Raw genomic sequence first — 22312 nt, forward strand, 5'->3', positions numbered from 1 at the left:
TCTCTAACTGATCGGTAAGAGTTTCCAGATAGGTTTGGTAAGGGGCCAGGCTTTCGCTCTTTACTTTCCACCTTTTTGATATCTGATTGATGATCAAAGAAGAGTCTCCGAATATCCTTAACTTCTTTAATCCCAATGCCAAAGCTGTTTCAAGGCCTACCACGCATGCTTCATATTCAGCAGCATTGTTGGTAACGTCGAAATCAAGCTTTATGGAGTTTGGAACATGCTCCTCTTTACGTGATACTAGTAGTACTCCGACGCCACATCCCTTTTGGTTTGAGGCTCCGTCGAAATACAAGGTCCAAGTATCATCTTTAGTGACCATTAGGTCTTCATCTGGAAATTCATTGTCTTGTATTGGCGTCGAGTCTTCTATTGGAAATTCTGCTAGAAAGTCTGACACTACGGATCCTTTAATAGCTTTTTGTGGCATAAACCTTACATCAAACTGGGCTAGATTGACTATCCATCTTGATATGCGCCCATTGAGTGTTGATTTCTCGAACAGATACTTGAGTGGATCTAATCGGGAGACTACGAAAACGGTATGCACCAACATGTAATGTCTTAACTTAGTTGTGGCCCATACCAAGGCGAGGCACAATTTCTCGAGCGGTGTATAGCGTGTTTCGTATTCGAGCATCTTTTTACTTAGGTAATAGATTGCGTTCTCTTTGTCTTCTACTTCTTGTGCTAGCATGGCTCCCATTGTCTCTTTGGTAACCGTCAAATATAACCTAAGGGGTATTCCGGGAAGTGCTGGCGCTAATACGGGAGGATTTGCGAGATAGGCTTTGATCTTTTCAAAGGCTTTTTGACACTCGTCATCCCATATTACTGGTACATTCTTCTTGAGCTTCTTGAAGATTGGTTCACATATCGTCGTCAGTTTTGATATGAACCTACTTATGTATTGCAACCGGCCAATAAATCCTCGAATCTGTTTCTCAGTCTTGGGCGGTGGCATTGACATGACTGCTTTGATCTTGTTGGATCTACCTCTATTCCTCTAGAGCTTATGACGTATCCCAAGAGCTTGCCTGAGGTGACTCCAAAAGCACATTTTGATGGATTCAACCTCTTGTTATATTTTCTTAGCCTTTCGAAAAATTTCCTTAAGGCTACTTGATGGCCTGGACGGTCTTTTTGATTTTACAATCATGTCGTCGACATATACTTCGACTTCTTTGTGCATCATGTCATGGAGTAAGGCAGATGCTGCACGTTGGTAAGTAGCACCCGCGTTTTTCATCCCGAATGGCATTACCGTGTAGTAGTAAGTGCCCCATGGTGTTATAAAGGTTGTTTTCTCCATGTCTTCTTCTGCCATGAGAATCTGGCTGTAACCCGCGTATCCATCCATGAACGAGAGAAGCGCGTGATTTGTCGTGTTATATACCAGAATATCGATGTGTGGCAAAGGGAAGTCGTCCTTTGGACTTGCCTTATTTAGATCTCGATAGTCGACACACATCCTTATCCTTCCGTCTTTCTTTGGAACTGGGACGACGTTGGCGACCCATTCGGGGTATTTGGATACCTTGATGAAACCTGCAGTTATTTGTTTTTGAACTTCGATCTTCTTTTATTTTAAGTGCTACGTCGGGTTTCATTCGACGCAACTTTTGTTTTACAGGTTTCATTCCTGGAATTAGTGGTATAGTGTGTTGAGCTATTTCTCTATTAATGCCTGGATTTTCTTCATATGACCAAGCAAATACATCGATAAATTCTTTAAGTAAGTTAATTAAATCAGTTCTTTCTTGCTTATTCAATGTTAATCCGATTTTAACTTCTCTTTTATGAGTTGAATCATTCGAGATATCAAATGTTTCAGTTTCTTCAATTACCGGTGTTTTCTTTTTTAGTGTTGCCATTGCTTTAATAATTTCTTTGTCTTTTTCATCGTTAGCTAAGAAATGCTCGTCATCTTGGGTTAGGGAGGAACACAAGAAGTAAGGAGAATGAGAAATATTATTATACTCTGAGATCATTACATCAAAGAGTGATATGTCCTCAGGGACTGGATCACTAACTATCCTAGGAGAAGAAATAGGAGGGGGAGGTGTTACTACTAAAGACTTAGAAGACTCTAAAGGGAAAGACTCTGACTCAGACTCTGACTCAGACGACTCTTCAAACATCGGTCCCTGTCCTGTCGTGATTGATATCTTCCTTCCGCTTGGAGTAGTCACTTTGATAGTCTTGCGCCACCCTTGTAGTGATCCTTCAGCTGGAGTAATTAGCTTCAAGGGGTCGAAGCTTTCACTTTGTAGGACTGTTTGAATGAGCGAGGAGTTATCTTCTTCATAAGTTGGCTCATTCTTTTCTCGCCCAAACAGTAATCCCATGACGTTAAATTCAAAGCATGGGGGTGCTTTCTCCTTATGGACGGGAGTTGGGATTTCATCAGTGAAGTAGCAATCCAAGAAAATCTCGAATCCTGGTTGTCTTATGCCGTTTACAACAAATGGCTCGGAAAATTCATGTCATGGATAGTCCTCTCCTTCTTTTATGAACTGACCATTAAGCGTAAGAGGGTACTGATCCATTGGAATTGCTTTCTTTTGAATGCGAGCGTCCCTACGTGCTTTCAACTTTTCCTGGGCTCGCTTGAGATCTTTCCGAGTCGGTTCAAAACCAAGTCCGAAAGTATCTAACTTAGGGAGGCCAGGTGACTCCAGTGGTTTTTCCATTCCTTTCTTCTTTCCTAAAGTCATCCCAGGAAAGTGTCCTTGTTTCTTCAGCATGGCGTTGACAATCATGCTTGAATGGGGGTCATGGCAAAGAGGGGTCCCTTCATCCTCCTGGATTAAGGAGACTTCTTCGTTAAAGCCCCATAGGTCTTCGTCATCGTCGTCGTGCTCTACGTTAATGATTGGATTCTCTATGGATTTGATTCTCATAGGCGAAGCATCGATGGTGATTGGAATTCCTCCAACTATAGCTTTCACTTGTTGGTGGAGAGATGAAGGGACGACTTTTAGATCATGAATCCAAGGGCGTCCCAACAATAAGTTGAATGAAGCTTTGATGTCCACTACTTGGAAAGTAGTAGCATGTTCTATTGCTCCTGCCGTTACATTTAAGGTAATCTTGCCAAGAGCTTGACGACGAGTATTATCGTAGGCTCTTATTCCTTGTGTGGACGGAGTTAAGTCTTCATCCCTTATGCCGAGCATCCTCGCAGTTCTAAGTGGACAGACACTGATAGCCGATCCATTGTCTACGAGAGTCATAGGAACATTCATCCTTTTGCAGACTACCTTGAGGTTTAATGCCTTGTAATGTTTGTCACCTTCTGGGGGTAAATCTTTGTCAGAAAAGATGATCAAATTAATCGGACTAGGAAGGTCACTTGTGAGGAAGTTGGCTAGTCCCTCAGGAGTAGTGTCAGAATCTATCCCGATTTTATCCAAGGCATTCATTACAGCCAACCTATGCTCTCGAGATGTTGCCAGAAGTTTCCACACATTCATCTCAACTTTTGTCTTCTTAAACTGTTTAACAATGTCATTGTCTTCGATGATAGGTATGGGAATTTGATGTATGGTGGGCATAGGTTGTGTTGAAACGGGAGGTTGCATTCTCCCAGATCTTGTGAGGACATCTATCGATGAATCTTCTTCAGCCCAAATGTCATCTGTGGTGTATGACACAGAAGGTGAAGGTCCTACTATGTCCTTTAGATAGACATCTTCTTCATCACTGTCCCGAACTCCATTAATGGTTGTATCCTCTTCTTGTTGAACTTGGACTAGTTTCTTTTCATCAATCATTTTCTGCACCAAATCCTTGAAATTGAAACAGTTTTCTATAGTGTGACCCCCTGATTGATGATACTGACAGTAATACCTATCTGTCCTTTTTAATGACTCGAATGGTCTCGGTTCGAGAGGTTTGACCTCGCCACTCTCGGAGAGCATTTCGAACATTTGCGCATATGGGATCCCAATTGGAGTGTAGATTCTATTGCTCTTCTTGGGTTTTTCAATGACTTGTAAGGGAAAGTGCTTTGCCTCATAAGTCGTTCTCACTGGTGTGAATTCTCTTTTAGATTCTTCTTTTGGAAGTGGAAGCTCATCATATTTCTTATGAAGTTCGTTCATAACTTTGAGAGCTTCACGTAGTAGTTGCGATGCCTCCTTCATAGACAGTGTGAGCAATTGTATATCATCTTTATTCGCCAGTTCTAGAAGGTTATCCTTGACATCGAAAAAGATCTCCTCTTCTTTTTTTATGGCACTGATTTCTTCAACAGGTCTAATGAGAGAGGAGGGGTCAACCTCGTTTTCCTCATCGGAGATAGCCAGGGTATGAGCTAGAGGTGCATTGTCGATGCTTGGCTTCTTACTGGCAGGGGGCAACGACAGTTTGTTATTGTCGATTAGGTCTTGGATAGCTTCCTTAAGCTTCCAACAGCTTTCAGTGGAATGGCCCCTACCTTGGTGATACTTGCAGTGTGCATTGGGGTTCCAGTTAACCGACCTCTTCTCGACTGGTGGGTCCCCAAATGGTCCAATAGGAGTTATAAGACCTTTTGCATTTAATCGATCAAATGCGGTGTCATAACTTATGCCAATAGGAGTGAAGTTCCTCTTAAATGGTTTCTTCTGTCCTTGGTTGTTCATGGCAAGAACTTCTCCTAAATTAAAGGTGCTAACATTATTTGAGTGGGCGGTTTTGGAAGAAGAAGGATTGTCGTTCTTCTTTCCTTTCAAGCCACTGTTGGAGTTATTGTTGGCAGCTTTTGACTTAGCCAAGTCATCTTCAATATTGATCCCAATGTCATAAACGGCCTTGAAGGTATGGAGATTATTTTGATACTTGAGATGCTTGGAATATTTTTCTTGGAGATTTTTGATAAACAGTCTCACAGATTCTTTTTCACTTGGTACCTCAATCATCTTAGCTGAGGTTTCTCTCCACTTGTTAAAGAAAGAGATGAAGCCTTCATTCTCTTTCTGCTTGAGGATTTAAAGTTCTCTATGGTCAGTCTCGACTTGAATGTTGCACTTGTACCTATCAACGAAAGCATTTGCTATTGACTCCCAGGTAAAGGTCTTTTCTTTCTCGAGAGAAAAGAACCATTGTTGGAAAACGGTCTCGAGAGATAGTGAGAACAGAGAAGGGAAAACCTTCTTATCGATACCCTTGATACTCATTATTGTTTCAAATGCTCTTAAATGGAAGTAAGGGTTGTCAATTGCTCTAAATTTTGGGATGTCGTTGGCGTTGAACTTCTGCGGAAGAAGATCTTTGTCCACCGAGACCCCTTGTGATGTAAGCTCTTGAAATTTGTAGTCGCTAGACAACTTGCTTAAACTCTCTTGCATGAGGTCCATTTGTTGTTGCTTCACGGGATCATCGATCCTAAGTGCAAGAAGCTTCAGTGTCTCATTCACAGTAGCCAGTTGGTTCTTAAGATCATTGACTTCTTCTTGTGTTGCCATTATAACCTTAGCTTTTCTCTTGCGAGCTATAGGTTTGTCGAAAAGTTGGACTTGTACGAAGAGGTTATCTCTGATTAATCGTCCTTCCTTTCTTGACCACGCGCTGTAAATTAAACCATTTTGCATTTTAATTACTTGACTCGAATCATCTTAACTTTATGGTTTATTTTAAGGAAAAAGGAAAAGAGAAAAGGGTGCATATTTTTGGAAAAAATAATGTACATATTTTTAGGGAACTAAGTATTATTATTTTTCGTTGGAGGATTAATATCCGACTTACCCCCCTAAAAAAATGACAGAAAAACGCGCACACAAGACTCTCTTAATCATGGTCAAAGTATGTGTATTGGTGTGTGCGTTGAGTGTAAGTGACATGCTTGGACTCTTGTGTAAGACCATGGGACTTAGTGCCTAAACTCGATCATTGATTCAATTAAATATTATTGACTGCAAAAATTAACCGAATTAAACAGAATACTGATTAATTAGACCCTAGGTGATGACACGACCAATAATTCAAACTGTCGGCCAAGCGACAGGACTGGCGTCACACTGTGGAGCTTGGCGCCAGACAACATAGCTGTCGTCAGGCGCTACACTCCATAGTGTGGCGCTACAACTCATACTTTGGCGCCAATATTGGAGCTTTGGTCTGGGACTGTTTTCGGTGCTATTAGTCAACAGGGGTATGCCTAAAGTCGTACTAGGTCAATTCCAATTAAAATATTAGACTTTATTGACTCAAATTAATTAATTAATTAATTAATTAGGCAAAGTTCTTTAAGTCATTAATTGATTTAGTCTCAACACAAGTCAACAAACAGTTAAGAGAAACATAGAATATATATGCACAACAAATAATGCACAATTAGTCAAGTAGGCACAATATGATGCAATGAGTTCGCAACCTAACCATGGCTCTAGTTCTCTAAAGTTTGGGATATGGTTTAGTCAAAGAGGGTCCATGGTTAATTTTCCGGATGCACCGCGCGGAAGCCTAACCGTGAAGGGTTGGCGCGAGTGGATGGGACACCGCGAGTTTTAGAAAAAACTCGCTTCCATGGTTTGGTGAATTCAACATCTCGGATGTACCCTTTGTTGCACGGAGCGTTCAATCGGGTAGATGGAGCATGAATTCCCAGAGGGTTATGTCCATATGTAGAACACATATGGGTTTCAGAAAAGTGAGAAAAAAATTCAATCAGGAAGTAGGATCGAGCAAACAATACGAAAAATCGGTCGAAATTAGAACGCATATTTCTGGCTCGGTATTGGGGGAAATTGGCGCCAACAATCAGAGACTGGCGCCTGCTTTTAACTGTAGCGCCTGGCGCCAATACTGGCGTCTGGCGCTACAACTAAAACTCTGGCGCCAAGCTCTGGCCCCTGACGCTACTTCCCACATGCCTCAGCAGCTTTCTGTGCTCGATAAAATTTTCCAGTTCCGCGCGGTGTTATTTTAGTCCTAGTTGTGAAAGACATTCCTCAAATTTCCTACGTGTAAAATCCTATGTTTTTAACTCATTACGGATGGTCTTTCCAATGAGATCTTTTTTATGCATATGACAATAATGTTAATCAAAATTACGCACATGAAATACTTAGAACTTTTCGAGTCTCATCCACTCATTCTAAATCATTGCCGAAACAAATTCAGGAATTAAAATAGAAATCCTCCCCAGTGGAGTCGCCAAAAACTGTAGGGAATAATTTCAAGCTTTAAAATCCCACTAGCTTGAACCCCACTGTGATCATACACTAAAGTACGGTGGCGTCCAAAAGGGAAGAAGATAGAGCAAAAGAGTTGCCAACAAGTTTTAGGAACTTGTAAACCGTTCACGAGGAGAAGGTTACACCCCTTAACGATCCAAGAGATCGTCAACTCCATAAGGTCATGAACCAAATAAGGGTTCGGGGATGAAGGTACAAATCCAACCTAAAAGAGATTGAACCTGCCCTAATAATAGGCCTCTACTTTATTCTGATCGTATTCATGTGCGTTTTTTAATTAACATGCAATCAATAGGATTAACCCTAAACCCTTTTAATCTATGTTGGTTGAATATTAATGCACAAATAAACTATTATTTGCGATCACTTGAAATTATAATCAAATTAACCCTAAATAAGATTATTAATTATCTTATTAAGCATGATTACAAGTACCAATTCCCTTTAAACATGCATAAAAGGTGATCAAGCAATAAATATCAAGCAACATAATAAATAATCAATATCATCACATTAATAATAATCATAATAAATAATCATCATCAAAATAATAATAATAATCATCATGAATTATAAAAATTATAATCATAATCATGTTCATGTTAATATTAAAGCATAATAATAATAGCAAGATCCTAGGCATGATACTAACAAGATTAATAACAAACCCTAGCATGTCACTAAGCAATAAAAATCAAATCTTTAACCCTAACATGATACTAACATGAATAAATATTAGGAATAATATAGGAAGCATCGTAACAATCATAATAAGCATATTTGATATTAAAATTACCCTAGACATGATACTAGGAATATCATAATAACAATATAAACATGATTTATGCATCATAATATCAATAAAAACCATTAAAGTACTTACTTTGATGCTTCGTACCTCTTTCTAATAACAAAATACACGCGTTAGTAACTTCAAGGAAAATAATAATCAAACAATTAAATTAAATAATTGAAATAGAGATTTGGGACCAAACCCTCAGAAATTAAACCTTTCACGTCTAGGGCGAAGGCAACTTCGAATATGGCTAGGTGTGTCTAGATCTTGTGAATGCGGAATTTTGTATGAAAAGCAAAGTTTGAAGAAAGAATTGAACGATTAAGAGAATGCTAAAGAATTAATGATTGTAGATGAAAACTTGTGAATGAGGAGAATTGGTAAATGATTAGTGAGAATAGGTGATGAATGAAATCAATTGGTGAATGAATGATTCAAAACGGAGTTTTTAATACGTTATTTATAGAGAAAATTAGCCAAAAATATAAATTAAACAAAACAGAGTCTGACGCTCAGAAAACAGAGCTGGCGCCAACCCTGGCTAGCTGGCGCTAGGCACAAAAACCAGCGCCAGGCGCCAGTGGCTAGTGCCAGGCGCCAGGCTTGGTTCCAGGCGTCAAGGCCTGGGGTTAGGCGCCAAGCCTTATTTTAACGCGTTTTCGAAAATCCGATAAGTTTACCGTACTGGAGGATAAAATCATATAATTTCCTCGAAAATGCTATTTGATTTTGATTAAAACTCTGAAAAGTCAACAAAAGTCAATTTATCAATGCTTATCGAATTAGGAATGAAAAGAACCTTCTAGAAGAATCTATAAGACTAAAACCATTCCTAATTTCATTAGGAATGATAAATCATATTAGGCCTTCCCCTACATCATTGGGCCGTACATAAAGCTCAAACCGGGCCCAGTTTAGTAAATTGGCCATAACTTCCCCAATATTCATCGGAATTGGGCTTATAATATATCGTTGGAAAGTTCTTTGCAAGCCCCATCCAACTACACTACTATTGGACCCATATCATGGACCAACCAAACTGGATTGGCTATTTTCTTAAAATAAGTTTTCAAAAATAGAGAGAAGAGAAAAGAAATTAAAAACTTTCCGCAACACTAGACTTTCCACACTTTCGCTTCATTCGATTATGATTCGACGTGAAAGGTACTAATCACTGGGTTTGGTTTTGGGGAGACACAAATGGGTGTCTACAGTGATATTACTTTACCGGATCTCTCATCAGGATCCACTCCACGGGGTATAGCTGCGATTAGCTGGTAGTTAGGTAAAACTGGTCCAAATTCTGGATCAACTGGCTGAAAAGTCATTTGGTAAGGGAACTGATCAAGGTCAGTCCTCCATTTTTCATCTATAAATTTGATTGGCGCAGCAGAAATGTCATACTTTCCCAAATACTGCAGTGCATCTTCAAAAGCTTCAATTTGATCTCCAAATAAAGTACCCCGCATCCTATTACCCTACAAGGCATATAATTAAATTAAGTCTAATGAGTAGTATTAACAGTAGGCTCCAAAAACACTAAACATATGTGTGTGATTGTCAGGGATCAACTTTATAGAAATAATTGAGAGAAAGTTTGCTGAAAAGAGAGGATTAAATTATGTGTTCCTATAGTTAGTATTTGGCTTTTAATTAAGGTATAGACAGTATCTCAGATTGTTCTGTTTTCATTATACGTTAGTAACCAGGGGATTGATCTTCCGGAGAGCCCTTTTGTGTCAACAATGGGAAATGGCATTTCTACAGTCATCTAGGTTTCCAGCAACACGGGAGATATATACTTATAGAGAAAAAGGAAAAATAGGAATACTGCGATTCAATTGTTTAGTTTTGGTTTCCAATATAGATCAGTTTCATTTCTTTTGGTTATCTTCCACTCCCAAGTCCTGTTAATTAGAAGTTCTTTCAGTGAAAGTACATAATAGAAAGGCTAAAAGAAAGACGATTGAGATAAAAAGAGGTCAAGGCAGAAGTCCGAAGTATCATCTCTTCTGTGTTGATTTAGGTAGAAGGAGTGTGAATAGAAAAAGAAGATTATGAATACGCAAAACAAATACGGCCATTTATGTAAGAAGGTCTGCACAGGTTTTTTTTTTTGGTTATTTTGACTGATGGTGAAAGAAGTATTTCGGAAATATCTCAGTAGAAAACAATGTAGTGTTCTTATAGTCTTTTGTAGAACAAGAAGAAAAAGAAAGAATCAGGTTTCTAGGGTTTTCACTAATGGTTAGTGGTTTTGAAGAGGTGGTGGGATGTTTGAATTTTTCTCTGAAGCCTCGGCTATAGATGCAAAATAACATTTTAACTAAAAGGAAGGGCTATTACTTATAAGCTCTTCACTTGGTCTTTGGCTACTGTTAAATCAGGTTTGTTGTAGTAATGTTATCATTAATGTACTCCACTTAAAGATATTTGAAAGTTTATTTTATGAATGTAACAATGTTCTACTTTTAAGTGCAATCTTCTAATCCTATGGTATAATAAACCTACTATATAACCTATTAATGTTATAGATATCATTGAGGGTTTTTTTTAGTTCAAATCATTGCTAATTTATAGTCAGAATTGAAGACATGCTTATCTATTTTGTGAGAAAAGGTGTACTACAACCAACATCATATTATACTATAAGTATAAATACAGTAACATATGCTAACTTAATTTAAAGTTTAATGTAGTCATAATCATAGCTCAAATTTTTCAGCTGACTGTTTTGACTGAATTTGCACTCACACATATTTTTTTTAAAAATAAAGATTAGTTGCTTGTGTCATTATTGCCATTTATACACTGCAGTCTTTCAACACTATCATAAATAAACCAGATCTAATATAATAGCTCTATATAAACTTCTAAAATAATAAATAGATATCTGCTCATCCTTCAGTAGCAAAGTTTGGAATCTGACAGTTTTTTTGGAAGATAGTATGTCTCTTCCTTTTTCAGCAACTACTACTCTGACTATATAAGACTTGCTTGATGCATTTAACTGATTCAAATACACATATTGTGGTTTCTGTCTAGTTGTTCTGAATTTTAACTTTGTGCATATAAATGTTCACAGAATGTTGTGGTCAGTAGCAGCTTTACAACAGAATGTACAATTCAATGCATTATCTTATATTTAACAAAAATAAACAAGCAAATGACAATGAATTTCTTAGAGAAGGAAAAGAAAAATAAGAATTTAAAAAACTAATGTGAGTAATTACTGCACAAGAAACAGACCATACCTTCCATAGCTGAGAAATTAATGCTGAGAATACTTCTTTCTGTAAAAAGAACCGGATGCCTTATCAACAAAAGCTTTTATAGTGCTTAGAAAAAATATAATCCTTAAAAACATAGTTAAAATGACCATAGTAGCCTTGGATACTTCTAGAGACAGATTGAAAAATAACCAGTAGCATTTTTATTTTATTTTGTTGTTACTGTTTGCACTGTTCATCCCATACCTCTGATTAGGAAATCTGTACTCTGAAGTTTACACTGCACATTCCATGCTTTTGGTTAGGAATTCACAATGTCCATTTCTAACGCTTAACATGTCTAACTTTCTATATATACATAATAAATTAATAAGTTATATTTTTTATATAAAAAGTCTTAACAATAAAGACCTCAATGCAGAAAATTTATATGGTCCAAATTTTTAATTTTTAGTGAAAAGTCTATGATATGTTGCCAGATCTAAAGCCACCCTAAAAGGCAACCCATATTTTCTAGCATACTCTATGATACTACTATATAATATTTAGATATTTATATGAATAATGTTGGTTTTCATTGTTTTTTTGAAAGCTTTAAATGAATTTATGCTATCTAATAAGTTACACTTCATATTTCAAAATAATAAAGAGTACATAATACATCTTAGCAACCCATTCTATATAGCTATAACTTGTTCAAAAATGTTATAACCATAAGCCTATGGCTCAAAGTTGTATATTTTCTTATGACTGTAACACAAAATGACCTTAGGCTTGGCTGTAGATCCTTTAAAATCTGATTCCCTGCAATTTAAATATGGAAAAGAAATTAAATTAAGGGTTTTTGTGTAAATGCGGATATATTATCTTAACTAAGATTATCTGTAATAAGAAGCTGGTTTTTTTCTAACTTTAGTTAGTGTATTCTTACCTAGATTACTCCTGCCAGCTTTAAGATAGTATATGAAACCACATTTTTAACAGATGTTTGCGCGTACTATATAACAGGAGCAACTGATAGGACTCTGATTTTATCCGTTGTTCGTGCACATGAAAGAACGACATATAATTGACCATGTGAAAAGCACGATCGAGGAAGATAGACCAACACTTGGTCTAATGTCTGCCCTTGAGACTTGTTGATAATCATTGCAAAACTTAATTTGATAGGGAATTGGTTCCTCTGAAATTGAAAAGGATACTTCTGAGAACTTGATGGCCTGAGCTTAATTCGAGGTATAAATACATGTTCGCCTTGATACTGTCCAAAAGCAATCACACACTCTATTAAATTTGAGAAAAACCTCTTACATATGAGTCGTGTTCCATTACACAGACCAGAAGAAGGTAACAGGTTTCTAAGTAATATTACTGGACAATTTTTTTTCAACACAAGGTTGTGAGAGCTCATTCCACCTGGGCACAGTTTGTTCAGAAATTCTGTAGGGTATATGTTTCCAGTGTCATCCAAAATAGTATCGTAGCTTGTATATGTCCTGGCTTCCCCTGGAAACTTATTAATCATGAACGAATTTATAGAATCGACATCATCATTTATAGGTGTCAGAACAGCTCTCCTTGAAAATATTTTGGGATCCAAATTGCCTGAACTCAATTATGGAAAAGTTGATTCTAGGTATTCTAATATTGGATCTTCTTGAGGTTGAAAAGTTTGCACTATCTGCGTAGGTGGCTGAATGAGATCACTTTCCATAGTTTGCAATTCCCCATTTCCTAGTGCAAGCAAAAACTCACTGAATGCAGGATCTTCTCTGGCTCTTAAGTTTTCAGTCAATCTGAATCTCTTTAAATGATTCCATATATAAGAACTCACTACACTTGCGTCAACTGCTTCTTTCTGGGACTTATTAGGAACAACAGGCAGTACTTGCCGAAAATCCCCACCAAATACAATCACTTTTCCACCGAATACAATATTATTATCACATATATCCTGTAACAATAAGTCCAAAGATTCTAAATTTTTCTTGTTTTCCATTGATGCTTCATCCCATATTATAAGGGTTGTTTCTTTTACCAACGCTGCTAGGCTACTTTGCTTAGAAACGTTGCATGCTAGTGAGCAATCACTGTCTACTGGTATTTTGAATCTTGAGTGTGCTGTTCTACCAGAAGGAATGTTTGCTGCAGCTATTTCAGAAGTAGCTGTCGGTAGAACAATCTTATTCATAAGGCGAATCTCTGCATAGAGTGCATTGTATAAGAATGTTTTGCCAGTTCCACCTGGACCATCTACAAAAAAGGCTCCCGGATTTCCTTCCACCACATGCTCCATTATAGATGTAAATGCTTCCTTTTGAGCTGCATTTAAGAGGCTACGGCTGTCTATACAGCTCTGAGGAATTGGGGCATCTAATGCATCTTGTATATCTTTTGTTCTGTCAATCAAGCTATCAGTGTTATCACTTAAAGAAGCCAAACCACATTCGCCTAATGATTTTCCCATAGCTTCTAGATGCTGCTCAATTGATCTGACTGTGAGCTTTTTAATTTTGTTTTCTGCACCAGGTTTTTTTTTTTTTTTTGCAAAATCTTCTGATAATGCAACATAGTATTTGCACCACAGTTCTTCAGGGTTTTCTGGTTGACAAAATATAAGTACAGTAGCAAATAAACGGCGTAAAGCTACTGGCAGCTGAAAATCAGTCGCTTCAGCTAAACAAATGTTTGCAGCATCATCCATTTCTAGGATACTTGCTTTAAGGCATGCCTCCTTGAAGCTTGCACAAACATGACCGTGACTTGTGCGTAAGTCTGTAAATGACTTAGGACTCTTGAAATTCAACAGCAGCAACCGCAAATAGAAGCACTCACCTTCAGAAGGAGCTACAAAAGTTAAACGGCCAACCATTTTTGTTTTACGTTGTCGTTTGAACCATGCTTTTGCAGTACCATCCCATATATAGTGCTCTGGAAATTCTCCATAAAAATACCCCCAAACCATTCTCAGAAGCAGCATTCAAACGGAAAAACTTCGTTAAAGGAGTTTTTGCATAAACACCGCTTGCAATTCCCACATCTAGTCTTTCATATGGCCGCACACACACAGTGTTCATTTCTGGCATATGAACTGAGAGAGGCAACACTGGTAGATATATTTCAAACAAGTCAAATCCAAAAATCCTCCATGTTGCTTCACATGGTGACACCCACCTTCCTGACTGATACTGAGCAATCTCATCATTAGAATTTTTATCTTCAGCTGAAACATTAAAGGCTACCCGATCATGTCCCTTGTAAAAATATTTATACAAGTACTTTACCGCTTTTATAGTTGAACAAACCTCAACATTTAAATGGCAGTCAAAAAGTGAATAAAGATAAGGGTTATAAGGTACAACCCATCGATTATCTAAGTGAGCACCTCTGACCTTCACTTGTTCTCCGATATTTGTCCTGTGATAGCATGGATAACCATCCTTATTTGTTGTGGTTTGTGGTGTGAATTGTTTTGGATACCCATTTTTACAAGAAGCTACATTATCTTTCTTTCTCATACAAGGACATTCTGGATTTAATTCCCCACATGGTCCATGCATCATATGTTGTAACACAATTTTGCGCAGTTCAGGCTGATTCACAGGAGGTATCTCTGCGCACACAAATTTATCATAATCAGCAGGACATTTCATCTTATACTGCGGCTGTAGAATCAACAGGAAATGAGCATGGGGCAACCCTCTTTTCTGGAACTCTACAACATAAATCATAGCTGCTACTTTGCCGAATATTTATTCTTTCTTGATTTTGTTCTTGAGAGCAATCAACTTTGCTCGAAATATTCGAGCAACTAAATCTGGTCGATCCTGAGCAGCTTCACCTGGCGATAGTTCGGCTTTTATCTCTGGCCAATTTGCGTTGCATGTCATAGTAACAAACATATCAGGTTTCCCGTACTTCTGCACAAGATCCATTGCATTCAAATATCTCCTTTTCATATCACGAGGCCCTCCCAGGAAAGACGGTGGCAAAATGAACTTATGACCAACATTTGCTGCACTTGTTTCTCCACTTTTGACTGTATCAAGAATCCCTTTATATAGATCAGCTCTTATTGTATCCTGATTTCTCCAGAAAAAGTCTAATCTTGTATTTTCAACTTTGATATACATATCTACAGTGTATTGCAGGAAAGCACGGCCTGCCTTAGAATCATGTTTCCTATCCTGATTTGAATCATGTAAGCATAGTATTCTCATGCATAGATGTACTTATCTGCTCTGGTATGTCTTCCAGAAGCACCTGTAATAAACATTTAAAGGCATGAATGAACTGAACATATCTTATTTAAGGGGAATAATGTAATAAAAACAATATAAAGCATCAAAGCTTTTGTGAAAACTTACGGGCTGCTTCTGCATCCAGAAAGTCTGCTGGAGTGTGTACTGCACAAGACTGAATAGGATCAGGTTCAGTGGCCAGTTGTCTATGTAACACCCCGTCTAAAAAAGAAGGCGAGACATTAGCGGAAATAACGTCAAGACGGAATGTCACTCTAAGGGTTACTAAAAACTAAACAAAATAAATAACAGAAACAAAAATTATGAAGAGAAAGAAATCTCAAATGATCAAAGAAAACTTTTAACGAGGCAGAACAACCTCAAATTCGACTATCTCATAAAGAGAGGTAAAGACATCAAAGAATAATCGATAAAAGTACTTGGGGACAACCTAAACACTCTGCTCTCAGCCCAGACTCAACAAACGCTACCCTTCACCTGCAAATAACATTTACGTTCCACAATCAGTGGGGAGTAACTAGCAGTTCTCCCAAAAATTGTAGAAACACAAAGCTAAGCATAGAGTAAAGCATAGAAGCATACATAAAAATAATACAACAAGTAGACAAGATAAACAACTACTTCACAATATACACTAGATAAACATGACAAGATACATAGATAGGAATACAAGTCAAAACATGCAACATGATTACAATACAATACAAAACAAACATGTATATTAAAGAAAATGAATATATTACCACATGATTACAGAGTAAGAATAAATAGCACCCAAAGCATAAGCAATAAACTCATAAAAACAATAATTAACACTTATAAAGGTTTTTTTTTTTAAAGAGATTTAGAAAATTCTTGACTTGACTTAAGAAGACCTTCTCAAAGTAGTAATAATATTAAAATAGAGAATTTTAACTTTTCGAAAACTGATCCATAGTGAGGCAAGCATATAAAATATGAACGCCGGTGTATTCCGCAGCCCACCATCAAAGGTTTGTCAGGGCGAACCTACAGACGATTCCGCAGCCGTCTGCGTCTGAGAATGGCCAAACTCCCAGTTTTCCTACTCGAATTCCGTAGCCCGAGTAGTTCCGGACGACAACAATTAACCTAGAAAATTACATCTCGAATTCCGCAGCCCAAGATGTTGGCATGTTCCAACCATTGAATTCCGCAGCCCAATGGTTGTCTTACACTCACGAATCATATAAAATGGTAAAAATAATTCTTCAAAATCATCGAAACACATTTTAGGGATCATCAACCCTAATTTGAAAATACTGCAGGTCTTTACTTCTAAGACCAAAATTCAATATAAATCCTTCAAAAGAGTTTAACTTCAAAATTCTTCAAAATATACAAAATCATTTATAAATCATAACAAGGTGTCACTCTTATTGTCTGGATTTGGGCACGAAGCTAATTATAACAAAATATCACAATACACTCCGTACACAACCCTTGGCGAAGCGGTGCTAAAAACAGTGTTATTCTACTTTAAAGCACAACGACGTCGACAACTCACATAACACCCAAAAATGGCAGCCAATATACGACATCTTAAATGCTTCATGAACACACCCAAATCATGCTAGAATGATAAAATAAAACTAGGACATATTAATCCACATATTAGGCAATATATACACACAAGATAGGATTAAATTCATGCTTTTAACATACTAAAAATTACATGACAATGCAGCAGCCCCTAATTAGAATTACAACAGTACAATGCACAACAATTTTACCCAAAACCAACCTTAAACTCCCAATTAACCTTAGCCCATTATCATACACACTCTAAAAACAACATAGGTTAGGATATTCATAATATTAAGCATAAATATTATGCAATACATCACTTTAAACCACCCAATTCACGCACCTAACAAACTACCCTGGCAGCAGCACCTTGCTTTGTTTTAGGCTTATAATCACATCAAAACTCACCCCCAAAACATGGTAATTTAACTTAGGGATATACCTAACATGATTCTATACCATATTAGGAACAAAAATAAACTAAATCAAAGAGAAATAAGGCTGAAAACGTACTGCAAAAGGTTAGCAATTACAGCAGCAATATTGTGAGCCATAGTGTACATATCATGTTTAAAAACCACCAAAACATAACAACAATTTATGGAACCAATCCTTAATATATATACTACATCTAGGGAGATTATATAGCATAAAAACCAGCAATAAAACATGAATGAGATACCATCATTTCTCACGCACAAAACAGCAAACAAACATGAAACTCTAACACCTTGAATTACAACGAATTTCTAATCTAACCAACTCTAATTTGCACCTAGCCTTAACCTATCCTAGCCATGATTTCTAAAGCTTGGAATAGTGCTAGTTACCTTGAATGGAGAGCATGAAAAATCAGATTAGAATAGAGGAAAAGATCGTAATTTGAATCCTCCCGAGCCGCTCCAAAGTTACGCCTCTTGCTAGCCTTGATCGATGAGGTTCTATGGTGTTTGAGTGCTTGAATAAGAGGGTAAAATACAGCATCAATGACCCACGACTATCCCTTGATAATTACCAGAAGATTTGAGGAAAATTGAGAGGAGAAAAGTGTTGTGATGGTGCAGCCAGGGGCGGAACCAGGATATAAACAAGGCGGGGACCAAAGAAAAACAAATACTAATAATACCGAAATCATATTATAATTACAACCAATATTCTCAAAAAGTTTCCACACTTAATCTTCTAAGAAATTATAGCAAAATTAAAGGAATATACTTAACAATAAACTTTTGAAAAATTCCGCATATAAACATACCTTTATAAACTTCATTTGAGCTGTGCTCGCCTCTCTTTCATCATGTAAAAGGTATCAATGATGGAATCTTCACTAAGTGTCTCTGCGATCTCCTTTTCAATATACACCACCAAGTAGTCCCTCAAAAAATTGTCTTCCATTTTACTTCGAAGGTTTGTTTTCACAATCTTCATTGCTGAAAAAGCTCTCTCAGTTGTTGCGGTGGATGCAGGGAGAGTTAATACAAGGCGAATTAACCTATCAACAAGAGGATACAATTTATATTTCTCAGTAGTCACCAATCCTCTACACAAATCACCAAGAGTGGACAAGTTCTTTAACTCAAGATGAATAGGAATGTCAAGCTTGTAGTGCTGCAATTCATAACTTAAATGTTCTTTCTCTTGATCTGAGAAGTCTTTAGGATAGAAGTCTCTAGCTAGCTTGCAAATATGCTCAATATTAAATGATTTGTAACCATCTATGGGTTCAATGCTGAACTCAAAATAAGAAGCTCGGTAGCTCGTTCACTGAACCTGGTGTTTAATTCTTGCAATTGTCGATCTATGGCAGCAAAGAATATATCCACCCGGTAATGATGTTCCATTGTCACAATGTCCTTTTGTCTTGATTGTCGCCTAATAGATTTCAGCACATCAAAATAAGGAGCATTCATGTCAGGAATAGCAACATCATATATCTCACAAAATTGTCTCACATTTGACCACAAACTCACCCAACCATCATTTCTCAAATTTTGAAGTAATGTCTTTGTAGTGGAGACCAAGTGCATTGCATTCACAACATCTTGGGTCTTTAATTGTAGAGCTTGACAAAGCCCATCAGTAATGGCCATAATCCCCTTCACCACATGTAAGTTAAACACAAATTCAAATGACATTAACAACTTGACTCCATTTAGAGCATCACCTCTTTGAGCATATGTTGTTCCCTCAGAAGCAATGTCAGCAAGAACGGACCGAGAAGCACGATACATTCTTAGCAAACTACATATTAATCTGTAATGTGAGCTCCATCTTGTATCACAAGGTCGTTGTAATGTACCAATTTGATTAAGACCCTTTCCTGTTTCAAGACCCTCAATTTCAACTAGATGTTGAATTTCTGCCAACTGAGTCGCTTGTAACTCATCGTGTCGCTTAGTAGAGCTTGTAACCACATTAACAACAAAAATCAATTGTTGAAAGAAGGTATGGATTTGAGGCACTTCCCTTGCTGCAGCAACAAGTGCTAACTGCAATTGATGAGCCAAACAATGAATGTAATAGGCATAAGGACACTCTTTCATAAATAAAGCTTGTAGCCCATTCCACTCTCCACGCATATTACTCGCACCATCATACCCTTGGCCTCTTACATTTTGAAGACTTAGATCATGATGAGATAAAGCTGCACAAATCTCATTTTTCAAAGTTTTGGAAGTTGTGTCTTTAACATGAACCAAGTCTAAGAAGCGTTCTCTCACAAAGCCACTTTTATCCACATATCTCACGACAAGAGCCATTTGTTCCCTTTTAGAAATATCTCTAGATTCATCAACAATCAAACAAAACTTAGCATCACCAATTTCCTTACGAATAGTACTTTGCACTTTACTAGCATACACATGTAGAATCTCCTTTTGGCTTAGTGGAGATGTGTATTTAGCATTCTTTGGGGCATTGTCCAAAACAACAGAATCAACTTCTTTATTATATGATGCCAAAAGCTTTAACATCTCCAAAAAATTCCCTTGATTAATCGAGCTAGAACGCTCATCATGTCCTCTAAATGCACAAGCTTGAAATGTTAACCACTTAACAGCATCTATTGATGTCTTAAGGCGTAACCGATTTCTAACTATTTCCTCAGCATTTTGTTTTTCTACAATTTTTTCAAGGTGACAAGATTGGTTTTTTAGATTAAAATAGCACTTTGTTGCAAAATTATGGGCTGAATTAGAATCCTTCCCCATATGACACAAAAATGCACACTCTTTCCCACTATTAACTTTCTTCCAATTTTGAAAGCCCTTTACTGTGAATGTATCCGAGCCACATCTCCCAAGAGGTTTTTTTGCAAAAAGAAAGCAATAAAAACAATAGGCAGCATCTTTTGTCGGAGAATATTCTAACCAAGGAAACTTCTCATACCAACTTTTCTAAAACCTACGTGGATGTTTTTCGGGACCAGAGTATGGGTACTTAGCAAGTTTAGGTTGATATGGCCCAAAATCAATGTATGCTCTCCTAATTAAATCCTTTTCATCAGAATCATAAGTTTCAATTTGTTTACGCAAACCAGGATTACGCATTAAAAAATCAACTCCAACACCCTCTTCACTAGGTGGTTGTTCATTAGCAGTGCAATCAACATTAGGTTCAACAATTGGCTCATCTTTATCACTAACCTCAATTGGTTCAGCATTGTCTGAATCTTCAACAATTCTCTCTCTTTTTTTGGGAGCAAAATAAGATGTAATAGTCCTCTTTGTTACCATTCTTCAAATCTAAATGAAAGAAAATTACAATAATTCAGTAAATAAGCAAAATCAAATTTCTTACAATTTTTAATAAAAATTAAAACCTAGAATTTCAACTCTTAAAATTAACATAACCTCAATATATATGATTATAATTGTGCAATTAACATTAAATTCAACATCAGAAATAAGGGGAAAAAAAAAGTTCACAATCAATTTACCTGAAATAGCTTGAATAATGTTGAAATTGAACAATTGAAGAGAAGAGGAACTGAGGAAGAGTCGCCGCAAGTAGATGAACTGATGAAGGCCTAACTGAAACTTTTGGGTTTTTTTGTTTTACATTAGAAAAGCGATTTCTGTTTTCCACCCTTTGTTTTGTTTTTTTTTTTAATTATTATTATGTTTAGCTTATACAAGAAGCTACTTGTAGTTGGATATCTCGTATAATGAGATTAGGAAAGGTAGTAGTCAACTTTCTTTATTTTTATTATTTTATTTTATTAATTTTATTAATAGGACAACAAAAGGCCCCACTACATTTCATATACAAGTAGCAGTACACGGTGTCTTTTAGGAAACTTTAGTTTAATTAATTTTTTTTTAAATTGTTGAGGGGGACCACACATACATATGCTACTATAATATACTGTACTTTCTAATGTGTAGCATTATAGTTGAAGGGGACCAAGGCCCCCTTTGGCCCCCATGATGTTCCGCCATTGGGTGCAGCAACCTCACGCACAAGAAGCGTTGTTTTTGTATATGAATGGTAGGGAATATCAAGTGGTTTTGGACAGCATTTAATTGGTGGTTGAATGGGATTGATTGTGGGTGTAAATGGGGGGTTACTATGGTGGAAAAATGGACAGTAACAGGCCCTTGTATACCCGTGAGAAATAGGAGAAGTTGGGCTCAAGCAACACATGTGATTATAAAGCAAATCCCTATATTAAGAATGTTAATTGGATTAGTTTAAGAGGGTTAACTAAGGAGTAACATGGGCTTAAGAAGGGAAAATAAATAAGGGTATAAAACTATACAAGCCCTATTGAACGGTTCATTATTAGTCCAAATTCTATTCCGAGCTAATCCTAGTTGGCCCAAAACTAGACTAGGGAACGAATGTAACATGAGGCGATTTGAAACGCGTTTGAAAACGATAATAAAGATTATATCATTGATATCACAATAATAATATCAATAATAATAATTAAAATAATAACTTAAATCACAATACAAAATACATATATATAAAGTTCATAAGTACCGAAAAGTGACATAAAAGACGAAATGTGAAATCAGTAATATTATTCATTTATAATGACCTGAATAATAAAAAGACATTATAATGAGTTTTGTAAATAAAAGAATTAAAGAATACTTTATAAACAATACCAATTTGATAAACGAGTTGACGGAAATCACCCAATACAACTTTATTTATCTTTATTGATACGATTGCACGTAAAACGTTTTTTAAAACTCCAAAAATCATTTTATACCTATTAGATTGGTACTTTAGTCAAGGAATCACCCATGACGACCCGTATCAATCGCAATAGGTTATGATTTG

The 22312-nt window shown here is 36.8% G+C and overlaps 3 protein-coding genes across 3 annotated transcripts; all 3 read right to left on the reverse strand.

Moving 5' to 3' along the window:
* Positions 1-12828: 12828 nt before the first annotated feature.
* Positions 12829-14944, reverse strand: LOC145627772 (uncharacterized). The gene is made up of 3 exons (XM_081680120.1): positions 14176-14944; positions 13837-14060; positions 12829-13692 (listed from the first exon to the last, which is right to left on the reverse strand). Exons 1-3 carry the CDS (start codon positions 14942-14944, stop codon positions 12829-12831), a joined length of 1857 nt encoding a protein of 618 aa, XP_081536246.1.
* Positions 14945-14965: 21 nt separating this feature from the next.
* Positions 14966-15433, reverse strand: LOC145627774 (uncharacterized). The gene has a single exon (XM_081680121.1). The coding sequence runs from the start codon at positions 15431-15433 to the stop codon at positions 14966-14968; it is 468 nt and encodes a 155-aa protein (XP_081536247.1).
* A 2853-nt stretch (positions 15434-18286) lies between these two features.
* LOC145627775 (uncharacterized) lies at positions 18287-20754 on the reverse strand. The gene is made up of 3 exons (XM_081680122.1): positions 20427-20754; positions 18791-20138; positions 18287-18749 (listed from the first exon to the last, which is right to left on the reverse strand). Exons 1-3 carry the CDS (start codon positions 20752-20754, stop codon positions 18287-18289), a joined length of 2139 nt encoding a protein of 712 aa, XP_081536248.1.
* Positions 20755-22312: the final 1558 nt, after the last annotated feature.

Source organism: Chenopodium album, chromosome 4, assembly GCF_948465745.1.
Source record: "Chenopodium album chromosome 4, dcCheAlbu1.1, whole genome shotgun sequence".
NCBI lineage: Eukaryota > Viridiplantae > Streptophyta > Magnoliopsida > Caryophyllales > Amaranthaceae > Chenopodium > Chenopodium album.

Excerpts from the sequence above, each read along its gene's own strand:
- LOC145627775 (XM_081680122.1), bottom strand. The coding sequence starts at position 20,754 with ATGGTAACAAAGAGGACTATTACATCTTATTTTGCTCCCAAAAAAAGA. Across the intron at positions 20,139-20,426 it reads TGGTCCCGAAAAACATCCAC|AAAAACAAAATGCTGAGGAA; the intron begins GTAGGTTTTAGA and ends AAAAAATTGTAG. Across the intron at positions 18,750-18,790 it reads TTGCAAGAATTAAACACCAG|CATTGAACCCATAGATGGTT; the intron begins GTTCAGTGAACG and ends TTTTGAGTTCAG.
- LOC145627772 (XM_081680120.1), bottom strand. The coding sequence starts at position 14,944 with ATGATTTATGTTGTAGAGTTCCAGAAAAGAGGGTTGCCCCATGCTCAT. Across the intron at positions 14,061-14,175 it reads GAATGCTGCTTCTGAGAATG|CTCCTTCTGAAGGTGAGTGC; the intron begins GTTTGGGGGTAT and ends TAACTTTTGTAG. Across the intron at positions 13,693-13,836 it reads TACGCCGTTTATTTGCTACT|CATCTAGAAGCTATGGGAAA; the intron begins GTACTTATATTT and ends TCAATTGAGCAG.
- LOC145627774 (XM_081680121.1), bottom strand. The coding sequence starts at position 15,433 with ATGAGAATACTATGCTTACATGATTCAAATCAGGATAGGAAACATGAT.